This window comes from Myotis daubentonii, chromosome 1, assembly GCF_963259705.1.
Source record: "Myotis daubentonii chromosome 1, mMyoDau2.1, whole genome shotgun sequence".
Lineage (NCBI taxonomy): Eukaryota > Metazoa > Chordata > Mammalia > Chiroptera > Vespertilionidae > Myotis > Myotis daubentonii.
Window position 1 is genome coordinate 208,480,503 of NC_081840.1, and position 23,416 is coordinate 208,503,918.

A 23,416-nucleotide genomic window follows, 5' to 3' on the forward strand; every position below is an offset into this window, starting at 1 on the left:
CAAGCAGTGTCTATCACCCCCAACACAATTAACCTTGTTAAAAGTTTGTAGTGTCGTTTTTTTCCACGTTCAGCCCTAATGGGAAAAACACAGCGGCTACATATCGATGTTATTTCCTTAAGTGAATGCTAGTAATGGGTCTGATTTAAATAATGGAGGCTCCAATAATAATTATACACAAAGAAGCATGTTGTATTCTTAGGCCTCTAGATTTAAGGTTATCAGGCAGTGTTTTTTGACATTCACTAGGCATAAGCTTTTTATGCAGAGGGAAAAAATTAAGAACATTTGGGTACATGTCAAAATCTAGTCAAGGAAATGCTACCTGCGCATTCTTTGTAGTGAGAGTCAAGCAGTTCTCAGGTCTGTTTCTGATAAAAATCTGAGCACTGTGTTCCTTGACCATCTCATCGGAAATGAGAAACCCAGGAGGGTGAGCTTCTCATGTCTATTCAACATTAGATTCGAATCCAGGTCTTTGGATCCTTTGCTGATGATCTTGATTGCCTCCAAAGACTAACTTTGGTAGTGGGTCCAAGGCAGAGCAGAGGGACATGAGCGGGAGGTGACTTCCCTGCATCCTATGGTCAGTGGTACCCAGCAAATCCAAGGAGCGGCGACAAATCCCTCCTCCATCTCACAGTCTGGGTGCTGTGTTGTTCTAGACTTATTATTGTGCATGTGTCAGAACACACACTCGAACTTGGTTGCTTTTCATATGAGACCGGATATCTGGGACGTCAATTGTTTGCTGTGCCGCGCCATCATGGCCATGAATGAACCTGAGAGCGGGCGGTGAAGAATTGAGAAAAGACAGACGAGAGAAGAAAGCTGGGTCTGAGTGGGATGCTGCCCTCTCTGATGGAGATTCAGCATCACGGATTACAAGCTGTGTCTTTATTTTATAGCCACAGAGTCCCCGAGGCAAAGTAAGGGCGTGGTCAAGATGTTTAAAACATTCTCATGGGTTTCGATCCTACTCAATTGCATGCACCTGAACTCTATCAACCCCACATCACTCAGGCAGGTGGGGCCACGTGTTCGGACTATAGGTTCAAGCTTACAACTATAGCTGTTGCCTATAATTGTGCTGGGAGGGCTCTGCCCTCCAAGCTGGGACTTGCACGTGACAATGAGAGGACTGTGCGCTCTCATTAGTCCGAGGCTTGAACCTGTCCAAACTCTGTAGCCACTCTCCACAGTTTGCCTGTTTGGTTTCTCCTCTCAGTGCGCCGTGGTGATACCCTGTCAGGATGTGCAGCTCTGCCCTTCCACGTAATGACTGTGGCTCCCTGTCTGGTGAGCTTGCATTTCACATCACGAATTTAGCTTTCACACCTGCCAGGTCCCGCGCGTTGCTCCGTGACCCTGGCCGCAGGGCACCTGAAAAGGCGGGTTTCTTCCTTGCCTCCATGTGACCGGCGGCCCCGCCTCTGCTGGCCAGTGGCTCTATGTTTAATGCACACATGTGACCGACGTGGGGCTCCGCTCTCTCACGCTTTCAGCGGCTGTGACGGAGCAGAAGGGGATGGTGAGCACTCACTCAGGAGTTTAAGTGGCTCAGGGCGGCTCTGGGAATGGAACTTGAAGTGCTTGGCTGCAGACCTCCAATTGCTCTCGGCATTTCTCTGCTTCCCTGGCTCATCTCCGAGTCCTCACCCTTTCAGCTTTCACTTACCAGCCCTCCCCCTCCCCACCTCTGCCCTGACCTGCTCTGTCTCCGCCCCCCTGTCCTGTGGCCCTCTCACGAGGCACTTCCGTGCAAGTCCCTAGATTATAACGTTGCAGCTCTAATAATAGAATGTCAGGAGTGTTGGTGAAACAGGTACGGCCGTTTCCTTGTCATGGTTCCCATACGGTTTTTATTGGGAGCAGGTGGAGCTGGAAAACGGGGCTACGTGCCCTGCCTGTGTTTACTGCAAACAGTTTTCTGTATTTGCCTGGGATATTTTAAGCTCGATTACCTCCCCCGGCTGATATGTTGCCTGTAAACTCAGCTGGTTCTCTTGGCTTCATGGTAACATGGCTCAAAATACACACTTCGGTGTAAGAGTTCAGCTAAAATAAGCGCCGAAAGGTTATTAATTGCAGCAGAGTTGGGGAATAAGGTGGGATGGCAGTGCTCCCAGCTGCTGTCCACGGGGTGGTCTTACCTGCTGGATGCTGTGTGAATGCTAACGTGCTGTTTTCTGCTCTGTTCCCTCATGCCTTCCCGGATGCAGAGAGAGGTAACCATTGATTTTCGCTTCTCCCCCTTCCTGGTGCCTTTGTGTCTGGCAAAGCTCACTTGCTGTCTCCATGCCACATGCCACCGCCACCGTCCTTGTCTTTGAGAGGCAGAACTTTATTTTGTTTAACGTCTTATCATCATCATTGTTGTGTGTCATAGCTTTAAAACAAAACGTTGAATTGCATCTGGGTCCCTAATCCTCTGTTGTCTCTGGCCCTGTTTGGGGAAGGTGATGGGCAGCCGAATGAGGAACTTGGTCTCACCGGCGCACTAGCAGGAGAGTGACGGGAATACTTAGGTTATGTGCCATGCTGTGTACGGAGGCTTCTCCCGCCTCTTGGAGAAGTAAAATCAGGACTTGCTTACGCTACATATTCTCCAGTTTTACCGGTGAGGTTTGGCTCCAGGCAAATAGCCAGAAGGACTGGCTCCATTTCCATCTCGATTCTGGGCCCGTGTCTGTGGAATTCCGAGCGACCTGTGGAAAGCAGGTAACTCTGGCGTGAAAGGCATTGACACTTGGGTCTGTGCGTCTCCGGGGCTCTGACTGTCAGCCTGCCCATCGGGCTGAGGGGAGGCTTAAGCTCCTCCATTCCATAGCTCTGTCACCTAATAAAAGCTCCCTTTCCCCCACACTTTTTGCTTTTCACTCACAGTTTACACTCAGTATTATTTTGTATTAGTTTCAGGTGTGCCGCACGGTGGTTAGACAACCATATACTTTCCAGAGTGCTCCCCCTGGTATTTTCAGTGCCCACGGGCGCCATACGGAGCTACTAGTGTTATTGACTGTACTCCCTATGCTGTACTTACATCCTGTGACTGTCTTACAACTGCCGATTTGTGCCTTCTTAAACCCTTCACCTCTCTCCATGTTTTAAAATGTATTTTTTAATTGATTTCAGAGAGGAAGGGAGAGGGAGAGACAGAAGCATCGATAGTGAGGGAGAATCATTGACTGGCTGCCTCCTGCACGCCCCCCACTGGGGATCGAGCCCACAACCCGCGCATGTGCCCTGACCAGGAATCAAACCGTGACCTCCTGGTTCATAGGTCGACGCTGAACCACTGAGCAGCACCGGCCGAGAGACTCTCTCCATTTTTGATAAGAGGAGAAGGTTTTGAAATTTTTCTCCTTGAGGGAATGGTCACGGTTACTGCTTGACAAAGTAAGGAGACACAGGCCATCGCTTTAGAGTGCGTCTCCGTGAGCCACCTGGCTGGGCTGACCCGGCTGCGCTGAGGCCACTGTCCTCCCTGAGGAGGAGCTGCTGTCTGTGCTCAGCGGTGAGGAGGGAGCGGGAAATGGCATAGACTGGGTGGGGACGCTCCCAGGACCAGCCTTCCAGAAGGGAGGTAAAGAGAACTTGTGAGCCTGACCTCTGGAGGTAGTGGAAGGTTCTGGAAGGTGAGGGCTGGACATTTGGATGCGAACCTCCTCCTCTAAAGTAATAAGTCCTGTGTGAGCCAATGGTGAGGCTGCTTTCAGCTGTTTGCTAGTTCCTACCCTCGGGTCTTTTCTTTGGGAACCAGTTGCTCTGCATATTAACAGCAGGACTGCTTTAGAGACGGCTACCAATTCTGGTCCGCCCAGGCCACCTGGACTATTTGCAGGTGGTAGAATTTCAGATCTGCTGCTTACACAGCCTGTGTGGTCTCATGGAGGTGCCTGGCAAGGGACTCCCTGTGAAGAATGGGTTTACCCAGGTGATAAGTTCCTGGGGGACACCTTTTAGAATTTACTGAGTCAGCATCTTAAGCTTGCAAGGAAGAAACAAGAACGTTGAGTTTACCAGGCTAGAGCCTGAGCTTTGTGCTGTTAATGATGCTCACATGTGGTGCATATGCCACAGGGTAAAATTAGAAAACAAAGTCCTGTGTGTGTGTGTGGGGGGGGGGGACCTTCTGGATTGGCATCTAGGAAGATGACATTTCTCACTCCCTTTCTCCTTCGTCCCTCCTCCCACCCTCAAAACACACTTTTCAGAGCACAGTCAGAATATAAGAGCAGGCAGCCTTGGAACAGGATCCCTCCCGCCAGGCCCTGTGCAGGTGGAGCAAAGAGGAGAGAAGGCCTTTATCACAGCGGGCTAGAAATGGGGTGCTTGGACCAAACCTCTTTGCTGCTGTTTTAGTCCTCATTTGCAGGTGGGGGCCACCCTCTGCAGTAGTAACAACTCTGTGGTTTACAGAAAGGTAGGCTGGGAGGAAAGGGCCTTCACATACAATTCAGCGAGTCTTAACATAGTTCGTATGCATGCAAATGGCCATTAAAACATCCCTCGTGGGTCAGGAGGCAGTGCTTTAGAGTAGGCTTTTTCTTGTACTTGTTTTACCACATTTTTAATGATACTAGAGGCCTGGTGCACAACATTCATGCATTGGGGGGGGAGGGTCCCTCAGCCCGGCCTGCACCCTCTCGCAGTCCGGGACCCCTTGTGGGATGTCCAACTGCCGGCTTAGGCCCACTCCCCACACCAGCAATCGGACATCCCTGGAGGGGTCCTTAGCACTGAGGGAACCGCTGCGCTCACCAATGTGAGCCCAGCTTCTGGCTGAGCGGTGCTCCCCCTGTGGGAGCACACTGACCACCAGGGAGCAGCTCCTGCATTGAGCGTCTGCCCCCTGGTGGTCAGTGCGCGTCATAGCGACCGGTCTTTCTGCGGTTCGGTCGATTTGCATCTTAGCCTTTTATCATATGGGATTGCTCAGGTCAAATACCATTATTCGAACGCCTGTCACTTGCCATCCTTCACAAGTTCCTGGCTTCAAACATAATGTGTATTTGACCTGAGCAAATTTGGATTCTGGGGAGGACTGTATCAAATTGTGGAGATGTGGTAAAGGACCCCAGCCGAGGAGGGTTGGGGACAGACAGAGTGGGAGGGAGTCTGATAGGAAAGAAAGGGGTGTGGCTGCCAGACGGGTCTGGGCTGCGTGTTACCGCGCTTCCCCAGGAAGCAGAGCTCGGTCCCACAAGCAGAAGTCGCAGGGAGGCGAGTTTCAGCTCGTTATTTAGGGAAAAAATACTCTGGTTCCCTAGAAATGCTCCAGCTATGGGAGATGGGCTGGTTGATTGAGTGAGATTTCACAGGCACCGCCTGTCCAGACTGCTGTAGACGGGACTCCGAAATGTTAGTCTAGGTGACCAGTGAGAAGTCGGTAGATGCCTCCTCAAGTCCTTTTGAAGAAGATAAAAACGTAGCAAATTCTATTTACGTAAGAATGTGATGGATCTGGAAGTTTGCATCACAGCGAATCGGAGCCAGAGAGGGCCCTTGGAAATTGTGTTTTTCATGATTTTTTGGCGTATCCCCCTTACTTAGTGATGAGATTAGACTCCGTGCCCAAGGGGTGGAACCTCAGTGGAACCGGTAATAAAACAGGACTAGAATTTGGGTGGCCCAACTCCCGAGTCATTGCCCTCCAGTTGTTCTGCACTGTCTCTGAGAGGACAGACACAGCTGAGACCTGCACGGGAACCACAGCTCCTGTCCTTTGTGGCACAGAATCTAAATACCGTAATCAGCATTGGACACAAGCAAGGGCCAGCAGGCCAGGCAGGCTTCTGGGCGGGGCTGCACAGAGTGGAGCAGCAGTGGGCTCCAGGCGGTGCAGGAGGCCAGTGGTCAGCAGGCGAGGGAGATGCCAGGAGTGGACACGAGGCCCAGGCTCGGGAGCAGACGGGAGAGCCGCTCGGTTGAAGGAAAGATGTTGGCAGAGTTGGTGGGACAGATCTGGGGAGTCCTGAAATCCAGACAGGATTTTTAGACTTCCTGTGGGTGACCATAGAGCTTTGAAGAGACTTTGCCTGATAACAGTGGGCTGACTGTGGAATTTTGAAAGAAAGGGGGTGGTAGGTGTGAGACATTGTGTGTGTGACTTTAGGATAAGTCTCGGGAGGAAGAGCAGCCAGAGAAAGGGCCAAAACGGCTTCCCTTCAGCATGGGCTCCAGAAGTGATGCCTCCTCTCACCTCGTGTTTACGTAAAATGCTGCCTGGTGGTGGCTGAGACTAGGATATAAAGGCCTCTGGACCACAGCCTGGGGGAAGGCCGCTCAGCCCTCCGTCTGGGCCAGCTCTGCGCTCAGACCCAGCCCTCAGCCGCTGCCACAGCACCCGCTCCTGCCTCTGACGGTGGGGGCCCCAGGCCTGTGCTTCGGGAAGGACGGGCACTCGGGTCCAATTGTAGCCAGGCCTCGCCTGGGTATTGGGGATGAATAAGGGACAAGTCATCTTCTGGGAGCTGCACGGGATTGTGGGAAGACAAACTCATAAAGAAACATGTATGGCACCAAGTACATTGTATGGGGAGCCGTGGCAGCACCGGGCAGGGCACCCACCCGGCCTCAGCTGACCCCTAAACCTCGACAACGGGCATGGAGACAGCACGGACAAAGGCAGGGAGGCGAGAGCCTGCTCATGCCTGCATGGTGGGGGGGCAGGCGAGGAAAGGAGGGTCCAGGGCATTTCGTGGTGCTGGGGTGAGGAAGTCAGGAAGGCCTCCTGGTTCTAGCGTGGAGGACACCAGCTGAGCGAGAAGGTAGGGAGGTCAGATGTGGACGAGTTCAAGTGCCTGCGTGCAGTCAGGTGAAGGTGCCCCCGACCTGGAGCCGGGCTCGGGGAGTCCCACCGAGGGGCTGCCTGGGGCGTGGCAAGGCCTGGGGAGCAGGCTTTCCCGCTAGGCCTTCACGGTGGCCAGGTGCCCAGAGCACCCATCCCCATGCCTTTCCAAGGAAGCGGAAGGTGTCTTGGGGAAAGTATCAATCAGTCTGTGAGAAGACGGCCAGTTCTTACATGAATAGAAATCATTACAAATAAATTCATCTGTGATTATATATGCAGACATTATCCTGGCTTAGCAGCAAATGCAAAGAAATCATCATGATCCGTTACCAGGCGGGTCCATCTCAGCATTTATTTTTCATAAACACTTTGATCTTTAAACCACTAACGGTGAGACGTTGAGTTATATGACGTGGTTCTTTAGAAGCCAGGTAACGTCACAGTAATTACCCTTTTCATCAGCAAAATAGACACCTAAGCCAGCCCCGGCTGCATGCTCACCACAGGCGGGCGGGGTCTGAGCTCACCCTGTGGTCGCCCTGAGCGCTGGAGTAGGAGTCGTGCTTGACAGAACCAGGTGCCTGGGACAGGATCCAGTCTGTGGGGTCTCTGTGCTCCAGCGCCCCCTGTGGCTGCCCTTCAGCTTCCGCCAGCAGCTGGGGTCCTCCGCCTCTGTGCACATGTTGACACATCAGAGCCTATTGTTTGCTTCTGCTGCCCACTGTTTGTCACGGTATCACTCATGCAAATTCGTGTTCTTCTCAAGCCTGTTTTCTGTGTATAATCATATTTGTTTCTCTAGATAGAAGGTTTCTATAAAATTCCCCTTTCGTTATGGGTTGTTAGAGATTCCAAGGCTGCCGCCGACCTGGTGTGGGAAACACTGTACAGGTGTTCCTCGTTTTATCACACCTCGTTTTATTGCATTTAGCAGACACTACATTTGTTTACAAATTGAAGGTTTGTGCAACCCCACGTCAAGCGAGTCTTTTGGTGCCATTTTCCAACAGGCTCAGATGAAGGTTAGCGTTTCCAGCAATAAAGCATTTTCAGTGAGGGCATGCACATTATTTCTGTACATATAGTGCTATTGCACACTTGATAGACTACTGTTCCGTGTAAACATAACTTTTATAAACACTGGGGAGCCAAACATGACATGTGACTCACTGCACTACCGTGGTCTGGCTCCGAACATGCAGTATCTCCAAGGTAAGCCTGAAACATCACCGGAGGTAAAAATGACAAGACTGAAGCTGTCCTACCTCGGCCACATCATGGGAAGGCAGGGTCTTTGGAAAAGACAGTCATGCTGGGAAAATAGAAGGCAGCAGGGAAAGAGGAAGTCCAAGTAGGAGGTGGAGTGACTCCATGAAAGAAGCCATAGCCTGAGCCTTTAGGAGCTGAGCAGGGCTGCTGAGCACAGGACACTGTGGACACCACTCAGTCACAGGGCCGCCGGGAGTCAGAGCCGCTCAACGGCACGTAACACACACATGCCTGTAGTTCTGTTCCTCAGAAATGAATATCTAATATCCATGAAGCCGTTCCTCTGTTTTAAGTAGCTGTTGCTTTTTTTTAACCATTGCATACTGTTTACCACTGACCCACGGGCCACTAGCTCAGTTAGCGTTCTCCGCCAGGATGTGTTGGTCAAGATTCCTTTTGTAACGTCCTGATGAACTTTGTTTGTACAGAGATTTTGCTTACGTAGCAAGAGACAAAGATACAAGAATATTGAAATGTCATGTATTTCGATGTGACACACCAGCAAAAGCCATCGCCACAAGTCTCCACGAGATCTGTTCCAAGGTAAGGTGGGTCGGGGTACAGTGGCCCATCCTTCTCTTTCCTCACTGCTGAGCAGGGAGAGGGGTGTAGGGGTGGGAGGGTGGGCCTGCCAACTGCACATTGAGCCGCTGGCCCAGGCACAGAGCTCTGGGGAGGCAGTGGCCTCTGTTCCACCTGGAGTGAAAGCTTGGGCTGGGAATGCAGGTGTGAGTTGCTTTGGGGATCATTGAAGGGGGTGTTTCCTTCCTTCAGACCCACAGCACTGTGAACGAGTAAAAGTGATGACTCTCCTCACGGAAAAGAGACCATTTGGAAGACAGCTGACAGGTTTAGACAGTTTGAGAACAGCGACAGCAGCTAATATTTCTGAGTGCTTACACTTAATGCTCAGAACTGACATAACGTTATTATTAGGGACATGAATATTATCATCCCCATGTACACTGGAGGAGAAGAGACACAAGGGGTCAGGGGACTTGCTCACGGTCACACAGCTAGTCAGTGGCGGAGGCGGGATTTAAACCCACATGCAGTAGTCTCTCCCTTTACCCACGGTTTCATGTTCTGCGGTTTCAGTCACCCACAGTCAACCTCAGTCTGAAAACATTAAATGGAAAACTCCAGAAACAAACAATTCATACGTTTTAATTGCACATCGTTCTGAGTAGCATAATGAAATTTCGTGCCATCCTGCTCCATCCCACCCACGACATGAATCATCCCTTGTCCAGCATATCCACGCTGTGTATCCCGCCCGCCCATTCGTCACTCAGTCCTGTTATCGGGCCAGCTCTCTCGGTATCACAGTGCTAGTGTTCCAGTAACCCTTATTTTATTTACTAATGGCCCCAAAGCCATTCACATAACTTTTATCAACGTACGTTGTTATAGTTGTTCTATTTTATTATTGTTGTTAACCTCTTACCGTGCCTACTTTATCATGGGTATGTATGTAGAGGGGGAAAACAAAGCATTTACAGGGTTCAGTACTATCCACGGTTTCAGGCAGGCGCTAGGGCTTGGCATGGATCCCGTGGATAAGGGGGCACTCTGTGCTTTGTCCCCAGAGCCCTGAAAATGGTACCTGAGAGTCATCGCCCAGGAGCAATGGGGGACGTCCGCTGCGCTGTCCCTGACCACAGTGGGCCAGCAGGTCCCCACAGGCCAGGGATGTGTGGGTTGTGTTAGTAACGATGGGGGTGAACGGAAGAACAAATTTCAACTGATTAGGAGACTGTTACTGGGAGGGATAGTTACTCAGCCCGTATCCCTCGGAAAACGGCACAGTTCTCAGAATAGGCAGCTGGTTTCACTCGGAAGTACAATCTGCTCAGGCACCTGGCTGGCTCCAGTTGCTGAAGGCGGGCTCTGTAACCACAAGCCCACGCTGTGATTTCTCTTCTTCAGATTATGGCCGAACGGAAGAATGCCAAAGCCCTGGCCTGCAGCTCCTTACAGGAAAGAACCAATGTGAATCTCGACGTTCCCTTGCAAGGTAGGTCGGCGCTACCTGCTCTCTTCACGGTGGCGCCCTCCATCCAACTCAGGAACCGAAGGGTCTTGGATAGTCCCCTGGTGCTTCTCGTCTCCGTAAAACATGCTCACATCCATCCACCAGCACATGCTGAGCGGGCCCGTGGCCCCCCCACGGCTCAGAGTTGATTTGTGTCAATGGGATTAGGCATAAAGGGCCAAGATGAGTTTTGTTGTTGAACAAGATTAACAAATATTATCCTTAGTGGTTTTCTAACCCATCTACAGCCTGGGTAAGGACTAGCTAGCTAAAAAATATGTGGGTTGATATTTTGGGGGTTCTGTTTAGTTGTTTTCCCTGATTGCCCCCTTTGTGACTAAACTTTCCCTGGGCGTGAACCACACCCAACATAGAGGACATCAGAAGCTGTTCTTTAGCGCACATCAAAGAGACAGTGACAGCTTTAACACATAGATTCCTGGTCCTGCTTTTTTTTCTTTTTTTTTTATAATTACTTTCAGAGAGGAAGGGAGAGGTAGAGAGAGAACTATCAATGATGAGAGAGAACCATTGATCGGCTGCTTCCTGCACACCCCACATTGGGGATCGAGCCCATAACCTGGGCATGTGCCCTGACCGGGAATCAAACAGTGACCTCCTTCCTGGTTCATAGGTCGATCGATACTCAACCACAGAGCCACGCCAGCCGGGCTAGGTCCTGCTTTCACATGTGTCTCTGCCTGGGAAATGAAAGTTGAATGGGATTTTGATTGACGGAGCCCCAGCGTCTCTGTTCTTGTAGAACAAGTGCCTCATTTACCTCCAGAACCAGGGCAGTGTGGCACAGGGTGTGCGTTCCAGATGACACAGTGATGGCTGTGTGTGTGTTGGAACCACAGAGAAGGATGTGTTGCTTTTGTTCCCTGCAGTAGATTTTCCAACACCAAAGACTGAGCTGGTGCAGAAGTTCCACGTGCAGTACTTGGGCATGTTACCTGTGGACAAGCCAGTCGGTACGTGAAGCATGTTTGTCTCTTTCCTCCTGCAGGTGTTTGGGAGCTCAGGGGGATGTCCACCCTCCCATAAGGGTGGGTCTGCTGTTTCGGCCCCTTTCCTTGTCTTGAACCGGCCCCTGAACTGTCACAGCCAGAGCACACAGACAGTCCTGATCAAGAGAGCGAGGAGGACAGGTTGAGCCCCTCGGTCCCAGAACGCAGGGATGTAGATAGAGCGGCACCTATTTCTCGTTCTATTTCTCGTTTACCCAGCATTCCAGAGAAGCATGACCAGGGCTTGCTGCCCTCCAGTGGGGCTTCCACCTCTGGGGCCAGGGCGCCTGCTTCAGTCCTTGTCGCCTGGTTGGCAGCAGGGAGGGCTGGGGGAGTCCTCATGCTTTCCCTTCAAGGTGTGACCGGGAAGCCGTGCACACAGCAGTCAGCTCACATCCAGGGCCAGGGCCTGGCTGCTTGGCCTTAGGAAGCTGAGAGGTGGCGGGAGGTGCCGCCTTGGCCTGGATGGACCCTCATCCTGCTGGGGGTGTAAAATGATGCCGCTGCTTGGGGAAACGGTCTGGCAGATCCTCAAAACGTCAGACATGGAGTCACCGTTTGACCCAGGGATTTCTAGGCACTTACCCCAGTGAAATGAAAACATCCATCCGTCCTCTCAGAAATGTGTGCGTGAATGTTCACAGCAGCATTTGTTGTAACAATCAAAAAGTAGGAACAAGCCAGATGTCCTCATTGGACATGTGGACAGATGAGGTGTGATGGTGCAGACAGAGGGGTCTTACTTGGCAAGGAAAAGGGAGGGCGCACTGGCACACGCTGCCACGTGATGAGCCTTGACCACATGTGGGAAGTGGGAGAAGCCAGTCACAAAGCCCCACATACTCTGGTTCCATGTGTGGGACATGTCCGGAACAGGCAAATCTCTAATAGAAATTGATTGCCTAGGGCTAGGGGGCTGGGAGGCCATGGAGGGTGACTCCTAAAAGGTACAGGGTTTCTTTGTGGGGTGATGAAAATTTTCTAAAATGGACTGTGGTGATGGTTGCACAACTCTGAATATAGCAACAACAAAAAATTGAATTATACATTAAAAAAATTTTTTAATCCTCACCTGCGGATGTTTTATTGATTTTATTTTTTTAAAACTCTTCACCCGAGGATATTTTTTCCATTGATTTTTAGAGAGTGGAAGGAGTGGGGGAGAGAGGGGAGAGAGAGAAACTTCTATGTGAGAGAGACACATTGACTGCCTCCGGCATGCACCCCGACTGGGCCCAGGGCAGGGGGTTGAACCTGCAACCCTTTGATGCACAGGCCAATGCTCTCACTACTGGGCCACACAGGCCAGGGCTGTTTTACTGATTTTAGAGGGAGGGGAAAGAAGGGAGAGAAACATCGATGTTTGAGAGTAGCATCAATTGGTTGCCTCCTGTACGTGCCTCCACTGGGGATCGAACCCACAACCTAGGTATGTGCACTGACCAGGAATTGAACCCACAGTCCTTCAGTGTATGGGACAACAACCAGCTGAGCCACACGGCCTGGGCTGAATTAGGCACTTTGAGTGAGCGACTTGTATGTTACGTGAATTATATCTCAATAAAGTTGTTATTCCATTCCCCCCCCCCCCAAAAAAAAAAACAGCTGTGGGAACACCCAGTAAAAGTGCCCCATTGAATAGCTCCTACAACTTTTGTAAAGATTGCCACCCATGCTTGGCCTTGTTGAAGCAACAACATAAATGCTGGCTTCTGTTGGGTCCCCTTTCCAGAGCTCTGTGCTTAGAAAAACGTAGCATTTGCTCGTTTCCCCATACAGTCAGGGCTGGGGAACCCTGAGGGAGAAAGAGGAAGGAGCATGTGGCGATCAGACAGGCCATCACACACTACATCTCAGGTTTCCCGTGACCCTTCTTGTTGAAAAAGCTGGCATTTTATTTTTTTAAGCAAACATGAGAAATGAAATGTCTCCTGGGGCTATAAAAAAAGATCCGCCTGGGTGATTTGGGCCCCAATTTGTGAGTGACAAGTAGCTGTAGGGCCTTTTTCAATGATTCCTTCAATCCGTTCAGGAATGGATACCCTGAACAATGCCATAGAGAGTCTCATGACCTCATCCAGCGAGGAGGATTGGCCGTCTGTGAACATGAGCGTGGCCGATGCCACCGTGACTGTCATCAGTGAGAAGGTAGGGTCGCGCATGCCCTTGGCCTGTCTGGGTGACACTGGGGTTTTGGACACAAGAGTCTTCCGTGAAACTTAGGTACCTAGCCAGGGCTGGAGCTCTGGGGAGCTGTGCTTGCTTATGACTAAAATAGCCTCCGTTAAAAAAAAGATGTGCCCTTTGTGTCTGGGTGTCTGCACACATTGGCTGGTGGTGACTGGAAGGCACTAGCAGTATCGCACGGGTGGTTTGGTTTTCTGGCTGGTCCCTCTTGGGCTCCAGGGGCAAGTGGGCTGTGTTTTCTGGGGTTGGGGGGCAGGAGAGGCTTCCATTATCGGAGATCCTACGGTTTGGTAGTAGCAGGGGCCGCTGGTCATCTTGAGTGAGGCCAGCATTCGCCTCCACTCACATTATCCCAACTTTGTGGCTGAAGAAACTGAAGCACAGAGAGGTTAGGTAACTACCCAAGGTCGCCAAGCTGGAAGCAGCAGGGTCAGGACGGAACACAGGCAGGCCGGCTGCAGACTCTCCCACCTCTCTGCCTCGGTGAAACACCGTCATGGGAAGACCGCGCGTCCTTGGCGGCGGCCCTGTCCTCCAGCAGGTCACCTTCAGGCCCCCTTCCCCTTCCAAGGGAGAGTGAGACACTCCCTGACCCTGCCTGCCTCGCCAGCGTGCGGCGCTGGGTTTTCCTCGGTCTCCAAACCGGTGGCGCCCTTTCCTGCTCCTGTGCTCTGCGCCTGTGCCTCACCCAGATTTCCACTTGAACCTAATTTCTCCCAAGAAGACTCCCAGGCGTCCCAGACCAGCGCAGTTGGCCTGTTAATCCCACAGCACCTGCGTGACTGTTTAACAGGTCAAGGTGCTAGTGGTCCACAAGTCACCGTGCTGGTTGTGTTTACTAATTAGACTTGCACACGGTTGCTGCTGCTGCAAACAAAGGATGTGGTATTCATAAGGATGCCCCGAACAGTCCCTCACACTGCATCGTATGGGTGCCAGTTTGTGAAAGAGGAAATGTGATTTGGAGACTTAGTATTTTACACGGTTTTAGGTAGACTATGACTCAGCATGCCGGTTAGCTTGGGAAGAAGACCCGGATGGGGACAGACCCCGCGGTTCCTTCTCTCTGGGGCCGTGGGGTTTCCAGTGGGTTCACTTGGGCAGATGGGTGGCCTATGTGGGGGACATGTAAGAAGTATGCATGACATCGCCCCACCCTCAGTGAGCCCCCGGGCTTGGAGCACGTGCACAGGGAGCGGAACACACACCTCGGATGTGTGTAGTTCAGAGCGGGATTAAATGCCAGGATGCGACACCCTCAGCAGCGATGGCCTTTCCGGTCCCTGGGGACACTTGCTTCCTAGACTCGGTCTGGCTGTGTCTTTTCAATCCACGCTTGACTCTCTGACTTAGGGTCTGAATGTGTTTGTGACTGTTGCCTGGCTCCCCGAGAGTGGGCTGCTGAGCAGTGTGTCTTGCAGAACGAAGAGGAAATCTTAGTGGAGTGCCGCGTGCGGTTTCTGTCCTTCATGGGCGTCGGGAAGGACATCCATACATTTGCCTTCATCATGGACACCGGGAACCAGCGCTTCGAGTGCCACGTGTTCTGGTGCGAGCCTAACGCCGCTAACGTGTCCGAGGCGGTGCAGGCCGCCTGCATGGTGAGTACCCGCTGCGGGCACTGGTTCGACGGCATGCCCCTGGTTATGTTTTCTGTGCTGTAAATTGGAGCAGCGTCACTAACTTAAAAGGAGAAGAGTCTGATCCTACAAGAAATGCTTTACCGTGTAACACTCTCACTCCTGGGGCAGACTCAACTGTGATAAACAGCTTGCCATGTCAAGGGGCGAGGGCACCTGCAAGAAGCAGGGCCGGAGGGAGCCAAATTCCGATGAGACTCCAGGAACATTGGAAAGGACGATCTTTGAAACCACAAGTCTAAGGATTCTCAGTTCTCAGTCCTTATTAACTTCAGGATGTGATCCAAAAATGTTGGTTGTATGAGTTGGTACTGTTTTGAACCAACTCAGTACTTTAAAAAAATTTAGATTGGTTTTTATTTCAAAGAGTTGCTTTCTGTGTACTGTTCTTACATATTTTATTTACTTCGTGTCCTTACAACCACCCTGTTAGGCAGTTGTTCGTTGTTTTATTTATGAGAAGACAGAGGCTCGGAGGAAAGAAGGGGGCCCTGGGCACAGAGCTGGCGAGTCTGCGTTCAGTCCCACCTGCTCTGGGTACCAAAGTCCAATGCTCTTCACGTCTTGTATGATTTCAAACAAACAACAATACTTTGTCATTCAAAATACTTTGAGCACCAGTGATGCTGGCACTGAGAAAGTCCTAGTAAAAACGAGGGATTGTGTGAATGTGGGCATCAACCTGAAGCATGGTGTATCCTAGCAACACAGGTGGGGGCGGTGGAGCCAAGTGGAAGGACGCAGCGTCCATGTCGTGAAGTGCCCATAATGCTGTGCCAAAGTGTTTATCTTCAGCACAGATTGTTAAGCAGGAGAGTGGATTGACCATAGTAGGTCTTAAAAGTGTACTCGAGAGCACAAAAAAAGAAAACAAAGTGGAAGACGGGTTGGGAGGAGTGTCTGGGGTGGAGACGTCAACCAGGAAGCCCGGTTATTGGTCCGGATGTGGGTTGCACAGCATGGAAACCAGGAGCAGGTGACCTGGCAGATGTTGTGGAGCGTCTCATGGCGGGAGGGTTGTGGGGGGAAGGGGCGCAGAGGAGATTCTGAATTTGAAGTACCTGGGCTTCATCTAGTTTAATCCACTTATGGGCTGGACTCTGGGCAATTCAAGTAGAACTAAGAAAGCATCCTTGCATGATGGAGTTGAGGGAAATGAACCAGCAAAGCCGACTGGAATGGAGTCATAGATACGTGGTTGGGGCAAGGTCTTGGTGGTAGATTAAGAGCCTGGGGAGGGGGCTTAGCCTGCTAATTGGGTTGGAGCAGTGATTTTCAACCTTTTTCATCTCATGGCACACAAGCCAATAACTAAAATTCTGTGGCACACCAAAAATATATTTTTTGGCCATCTGACAAAAAAAAAAAAATAGGTATAATTTTGATTCATTCACACTGGGTGGCTATTGTTGTGTTGGCTGTTGTCATTTTTTTATTTGACACTCTGAGGGAAAAGAGGTCAGTGCCCCTGACTAAATAGTCAGGTATTGCATGTTTTTAAATCCTTGTGGGACACAGGGTGAAAATTGCTGGGTTAGAGTGACTTTGAGACTGGCCAGAAGATGCCAAGAATCCAAGAGTACGTGGGTTTAGAGAAGTTGAGGGAGTTCTGTGGTTTTCCATACAGCCTGTTGCTAGGTTAAGCATGAGGGGGAAGAAATGAGGTGGATGGCAGATAATGGAGGTGGGGAACAAGAAAAGAGCTGATTGACTTTTATCATAAAAGACCCCTTTGAAATGGAGAGGGGCGGATGGGGAAAGGAAGGGAAGACCTAGTGCACTCATTAGCTGGCTTCCTTACCACAGTCCTTGATCAGGGGTACAAGTCCCCCTCATTCTGTGGAGCCAGGATTATGCATATAATAAAGGAGCAGGGCCGGGTGGAGGAAACAGGTGCAGAAGAGTCGAGATGAACCTCCTGACGGGGCGTGGGAGACTGAGAGGGGATGCAGCGACTATGGGAAGAAGAGAGAAGATGGGAGAGTTCAGCCAAGCAAAAATGGAGGGTAACTGTTTAGGTATGTCATGAAATTGAAAATGATCGTAACAGATGGTTTTAGTCACAAAATGAATAGCTTTCAGCCTTAATTATACATTTCAAATGCCAATGGCAATTAAATAATTAGCTTTATCACTGGTTACAGTTTGTTTTCTGATTCCCAGGCCCATTTTATGTCTTAGAAGCAATTTTTTACTCATTTGTTTGCTACTTTACTGGCATTGGGGCAGCCCGCTGAAGAGGCTCAGCCAGTCCTGTATAAGGCCCGTTGATAAAATGAAACCTTTCCTTATACGTCGAAGCCAGCGTCCTGAATCACATCTGTATTTTCTCCGTGTGAAATATCTATGCATGAATCTGTACCTTCTGAGATGTCTGTGGCGTGAACACATTCTCTTGAATCTACTTAATTGTTAGGCAGATTTTGCAGCTGTGTGGTAGAGCCCAGCTGAAAATATTTTGGTGAACTTTAGGAAAAGGCGGAGAGGGATGGGGCAGTTTTGACTCGCGCTGGAACTGCCTCGTTCGCATTAGGAACTCCCAGTCCAGTGCGCCATGTGCCACAGCTGCCCGTTAACAACCCCGACTTCTAAGAGCATGGAGCCTGGGTTGTGGTGCGGACCTGGCGGGTACCTAACACAGAGGAGACACGCAGTGACTCATTTTTCGTGCGTTTGGGTTGGAAGGGGCTAGTGTTGAGGCCTGGGGGCTGTGACAGACACTGTGACCCAGAGTCTTGCTACAAATAATTTATGCTTCTCGGGGCGGGAGTGGGGAGCATCAGCCTGTTTCATACTGTTCTGGGGGAGTTATTAATATTTAAGTAGATTTTTTAAAAACCAGTCATGGATTTATTTTCAGGTGCCTGGATTAGGAAAAAAATGGATAAATTTTAACCTTTTTAATCTAATTTTTAAGAATTACTTATCTTTTTCTAATACAAAAGCCGATGGATTGTGTTATTCTATTTCTTCCTGAAGGATAAGAAACTGTCCGTGGTGCCAGGATAATGGATTCTTTTAATTCATTAAGGTTTAGACTTGTATTAGACTTGTAAAACTTAGACTTGCTCTTTGACTGTGAGGAGTGTGAATTGCAGCCTATCAATATAGAGGACAAGTAGAGGGAGGAGTTGGGTGGAAGAAAAAGATGGCAAAAGCCAAAGCATCTTTGTCAAGCCTCAGGATCTTTTAAGAAAATTTAAAACACTCCGCTTAAAGAAAAAAATCGCTAGCTTCCTGGATTCATGTTTAGGAGCGAGGTCGTTAACTTTGGGGAGTAAATGTATTGGTGATTAATTAAAATCACATTCAACAAGAAGGGATGATACGTTATTAACGACCATCAACCATGTTTTGTTTCAGTTGCGATACCAGAAGTGCTTGGTAGCCAGGCCGCCCTCACAGAAAGTCCGGCCACCTCCTCCGCCAGCAGACTCCGTGACCAGACGGGTCACAACCAATGTGAAACGCGGGGTCTTGTCCCTCATTGACACTTTGAAACAGAAACGCCCTGTCACGGAAACGCCGTAGCTGCGGATGCTAAAGGGTCCCGTCACCTTTCCCTGGAGATCGAAGAGCTACACTAAAGAACACGGACAGTGTCCGGCCTTCCATTCAGTTGCTGATGCTTTGTCTTCAGAAAATGTATCCTTCACCGAACAGTGTTAGACAAGCATGTTCTCTCTCTTGCCACCATCATGTGATATGAAAAGAAGCATGACTAATTTTTTTGCTGTAAGTTACATCATGAGCCGTGGAAGGTCTTTTTCTTATTGTAAATATCGTGAACATGATTAACTTCACACACACAGGGAAGAATGTGGCCACACCGCTCCCTCCTCGCGAACTGAGGCCGAGTCCTTGGAGTGAATGACGCCCGGGTTACGGTCTTCGTGACAGGATCTGTCCTGGGCAGCGTTGCAGTCCTACAGCACTTTGTCCTGTTCAGCATTGGAGAAGACTGCATCCCAGGCACCACTGAGATGCTGTCAAAATAGGATGGTTTTTAGTTAAATTCATAAAATTGGACCTTTTCGTTGTCAAAATTGGCTATTGGCATCAGAATGGAAACCGACTGGCCGCTTTCCTTGACGAGCTCGACACGTGGACACCATTTCATGTCTGCAGCTGATTGTGGGGTATTGGGGGGAAAAATGAAACTTCACAATTGAAAACAAACCAAATGTCAGAAATTAAAATCGAACAAAAATAGCCTTTCTTTTCAGATGGTTTTCAAACCGATTAAGAAAAAGGAAGAGGTTAACAAAATCATAATGCATTTTGGGTGGGACATATTCAAACTTCTGCCTTATATTGTACAATGCAGCTAGAGAATTATAGTTCACTATGGCCATTCTCTGCATAAACAACATTAAAATGAAGTATTCCTCGTAAGCCTTTTGTCCTTAGTTTGCTAATTAGCCAATATGCAATTTGGAATTGAGGAAATGCCATTTATATTTTATATTGTTACCACACGTTATTTTGTTATTCCACCTCCTAAATAAACGTCTGCTAGGATTCCGCATCTGGCTCAGTCTTGCCCTAATGCTTTTTGCCCAGAAAGCTGTCTGTCCATCATATATTCCCATGGCAACAAATTACATTAAGTTGAACCTTTCTTGGATTTATGTCTTTACTATCAGAATTAGTTAGACTCCACTAGCTATATTTTTTAATTTATCTTTTTTTCATTATATTTTCAAGATTCAAAAATTTCATATCAGAGCAAAATCTGCATAAGGACAATATACTATTTAACAAGTTTCCCAAAACTAACGCTTTCCTCCTCCTCCTCTCTCTATAGGTATGAAACTTAGCTGTAAGTCACAGACTTAGACCCTTGTTAACATTGTTTTAAAAGGAATTTGCTAAGGAGATCAATCCAAACATTCGTCTTACTTTTTAATGTCAACATTAACATTTTACAACATCCAGTGATAAAAGTAACTGCTTTCTGTATATCCCCTGCTATGTGCTTGTCATATGGGTTCCACATCCTTATCACACTTGAGCCTTATAAGATAGAGAAGGTACTAAACACATTTGAGAAATAGAAATATGAAGTACCGAGACGCTCAGTCTCCAAGCCTGAGGTCTGACCAAAGTTGGTGAGAAAACCAGGACTGGGACCCAGGCTTCCCCTCCCCTTTGTAGGCTATGCCGCTTCCTCACCAGCCAGAGCATCTCTACACACTGACTCTGGGCAAACCCAATTATGGTCAGGAAGTCGTAGCACTCCCTGTAGAAGTAGGCAATGTGGCAGAATTCCTCTCACTGGTATGAATTATAAAACCCTTGCCTTCTTGGCCCAGGGCTGTCCTGCAGGGTGCCTATGGTGTGTTGGAGAGGACAGAATCCCAGGCGATTTTCCAGAGATGATGTTAGGGGTGGTGGAGATAGTCCTAATCCACGTAGCTTAGCCACCAGAGAACACGGAATGAGGAGTGGCCTCTTGCCTCTGTTCCCTCTCAGAATTCTGGAATTGTGGCTGGCACCTTCATGTTATGACAAAAAAGATGCCCCTCTAGAAATGAATTATACTTCTCACCAGCCTTTATGCTTCTATCTGAAGTAACCAATACCATTTTCAGAAATTATTGCATTAAGAAAATCCATACTCTTCCCTTTGAAAGCTTTTCAAATTCAATCATGATCCTCTTTCATCTTGATCTCCACAATGAAATGTTTTAGTATGATAAACTTCAAACTTCTGAACAACAAATCCACTTTTATATTGGAAATCTCTACCAGAACCCTGTGTTCATTTTTTAAGGCATATGTTTGTTTATTTACAGGACCAGGCATACTGAGCTAGCTTTAAGTAGCAAACTGATTTATATATGCAATTATAGGATACATTAAAATGAATGATAGCCTTTACATATTGAAAACTTTACTGCAGATGCTTTGTTTTGAAGGTAGCTTTGCATACGAAATGTGGTTAATTTTGTAAAGTTACTTATGTTAAACAGTATGTTCAGACACTTTCTGCCACGGCCAAAAAGTATATATGAAAGTGTGTGTGTTTCTGTGCAGGGACACCAGTGTTTGACATGATGTTGTAGCGACGCTCTGTTATCTATGCATTCTTTATGTCTGTCCTTCGGTAAACAGGCGGCCATGTTCACTATGCCTTGTATGTCTTCTCATTTTTTTAATTAACCTGTTAAATACAGCTTAAAATATTTTTATTTATTCTATTTTTACTGAAATATACTGCATTATTGTGTTCATGTATTATCTTTACTGGATATTATCTCACAGTGTATCCAGGTCTACGTAATCTCAGTGAACTATTCGTTGCCTAAAAGGTGGTTTTGTAATGATTTGTAGTCACATTTTTATTGGACTATGTAGATGAAAATGCTTAAAGTTCATTTTATTTTTTACAAGCAGCTAGACAGACACAGACTTGCCACCTCATATATGTGCTCGTGGGCGGCATCAGGGGGAATGGCCAACATGCCTAGGGCTCAAGTTTTTACTTTGCAAACTAAAGCACTGCTCGGTGCTGCATTTTTATATCACAACGTGTGTGATCTCCTCCGAAAGAGACACATGTCCACACGCCTTTGTTTCCACCCAGAGCTCATTAGAACCATTGTTTTTTGTTTGTGTCTTATTGCATGAAGGGACATTCTTCTCATTTCCATTAAAATAAGTTCTTGGTGATAACCTGTTGGCACTGCTACTTTTTTTAAAAAAATTCACTTTATGACTTTATGATCGACATTGGTAAATGATTCTACGGAAGGTCATTTACTAGGAGCCCTAAACCTTTCCTCCTTTTCTCATTTGACACACTTGTTTTTGTAAGCATTGCAACACATTCAAAATTTCACAAACAACTCGGGAAACGTTTCCCTGGTATTAGCACAATTTAGTGAAACCACTCGCTCTCCGGCTTGCCAGACTGACTTCCCAACTCCACAGCTAACAGGTTGTTACATAGCCAGCAACATGAAGTGTATTTCAGCTTCAGGGGAACGCACTGCTCACACTTTAATAGAGCTCTCCCTGCGACCCAAAGTAGCTTGTTTATCCTGAAAGAACATTTGGTTTTGCTTTCTTGCCCATTTACTGTTGACCACTTTTACACATTTCAATGTAATATGTTGTGAGAATAAACTTAGCTGCACAAAGTTTTTGGCTCATTTATCTGGCATGTCAGTCACATACATGCAGAAATAGAAATGTAAGTTCTCCACGATAGTCACTTTATTTTCAGATTATTCTTACCTCAAATTAAAAATTATTTCAGCCAGCCGGCATAGCTCAGAGGTTAAGCGTTGACCTATGAATCAGGAGGTCACGGTTCAATTCCTGGTCAAGGCATATGCCCCTGATTGTGGGCTTGATCCCCAGTGGGGTGTGCAGGAGGCAGCCGATCAATGGTTCTCATCATTGGTGTTTCTATCTCTCTCCCTCTTCCTTTTTGGAAACAATAAAATCAATAATAATACATATTTTAAAAATAATTTCAGCGATGTAAGATTCAGTTTTGATTAGTTGTTGCATATTTCCATCTGGTAAGAACTAGAAAGAACCTGACATCAAAGAGTGAAGAATAGAGTTGTACAGGCACTAAATCCCAAGTCAGGTAACTAGAAAAACAAACCCGTTAAATCTGGCTTAGGTGAAGTGCTAGACACGTGGAAGAAGGAAACAATTCAAAGTGTGTTCCCATTCTTTGCTCATCTTACTTTCCCCGGTAGTTTATCTCTTACTCTATCAAAGGCAGTTACTCCCAAGGAACAAAATTTCATTTTGGTTTCAGGTATTATTATATAGTGGTAAATTTAGATAAAAATCTGAATTTGCTATTGGAATATCTACAGTATTATTTTAGATTTTTGCAACACCTTTCTCAAGAAAGAAAAATGTCAATGTTTAATACTCCTTCACTAGAATTCTCAAATATTGTTTTTATCCCAAGTACTTTTCCTTTCTGACTCTACCACAGTGTCTAAATAATTGACCATGCCCTTCTTAGAAGATTCTCAAAGAAACCTGCAGGCTCAGTGAATGGTTTAATCAGGATCTCCATATACTTCTAAGAGGAGAATGATTCAGAGGCAGGTGCATGTTATGTGATTCTGAATGTAAGCGGCTAAAGTGACATGACATGAATCATGCTGCTACAGACATCAGAAAAATATCCTGAACTATTTCCTAACAATAAGAGTTTTCTTTATATAACCACAAAAACCTCAGACCTGCTATTTTTGGACAATGGAATACTTTTCAGCCTGGGGCAGAGGGAAGAGGGTCGGAAAGGGATAGAGGATTCCTGGGATAAAATACCAAACAAAGTTCAATTCAGCTGCACTCAGTTCCTCCCAGAGGCATGGAACACTCTAAGCCAGATGGAGTAAGAGGGTGAAACACTATAACTTTTACAGCAAAGAAATACATAGTTTTTAACTACTGAAATTAGTGAAATAAGTTGAGCATTTAAAATATTTGTACATTGTAA

General features: G+C 47.9%; 1 protein-coding gene across 11 annotated transcripts in view; it reads left to right on the forward strand.

Annotated features, from left to right (window-relative positions):
* Positions 1-22,082, forward strand: part of APBB2 (amyloid beta precursor protein binding family B member 2) — a 329,970-nt gene extending 307,888 nt beyond the window's left edge. For 8 of the 11 annotated variants that reach the window (XM_059672664.1, XM_059672706.1, XM_059672655.1 and 5 more), the window contains 6 exons: positions 8,494-8,608; positions 9,995-10,082; positions 10,991-11,074; positions 13,143-13,258; positions 14,719-14,898; positions 18,301-22,082. In XM_059672664.1, the coding sequence (XP_059528647.1) occupies positions 8,494-8,608; positions 9,995-10,082; positions 10,991-11,074; positions 13,143-13,258; positions 14,719-14,898; positions 18,301-18,468 (751 nt within the window). In that variant the 3' untranslated portion in view covers positions 18,469-22,082. The remainder of the gene's footprint in view (positions 1-8,493; positions 8,609-9,994; positions 10,083-10,990; positions 11,075-13,142; positions 13,259-14,718; positions 14,899-18,300) is intronic. The other 3 variants (XM_059672712.1, XM_059672675.1, XM_059672717.1) reach the window with 2 other exon arrangements.
* Positions 22,083-23,416: the final 1,334 nt, after the last annotated feature.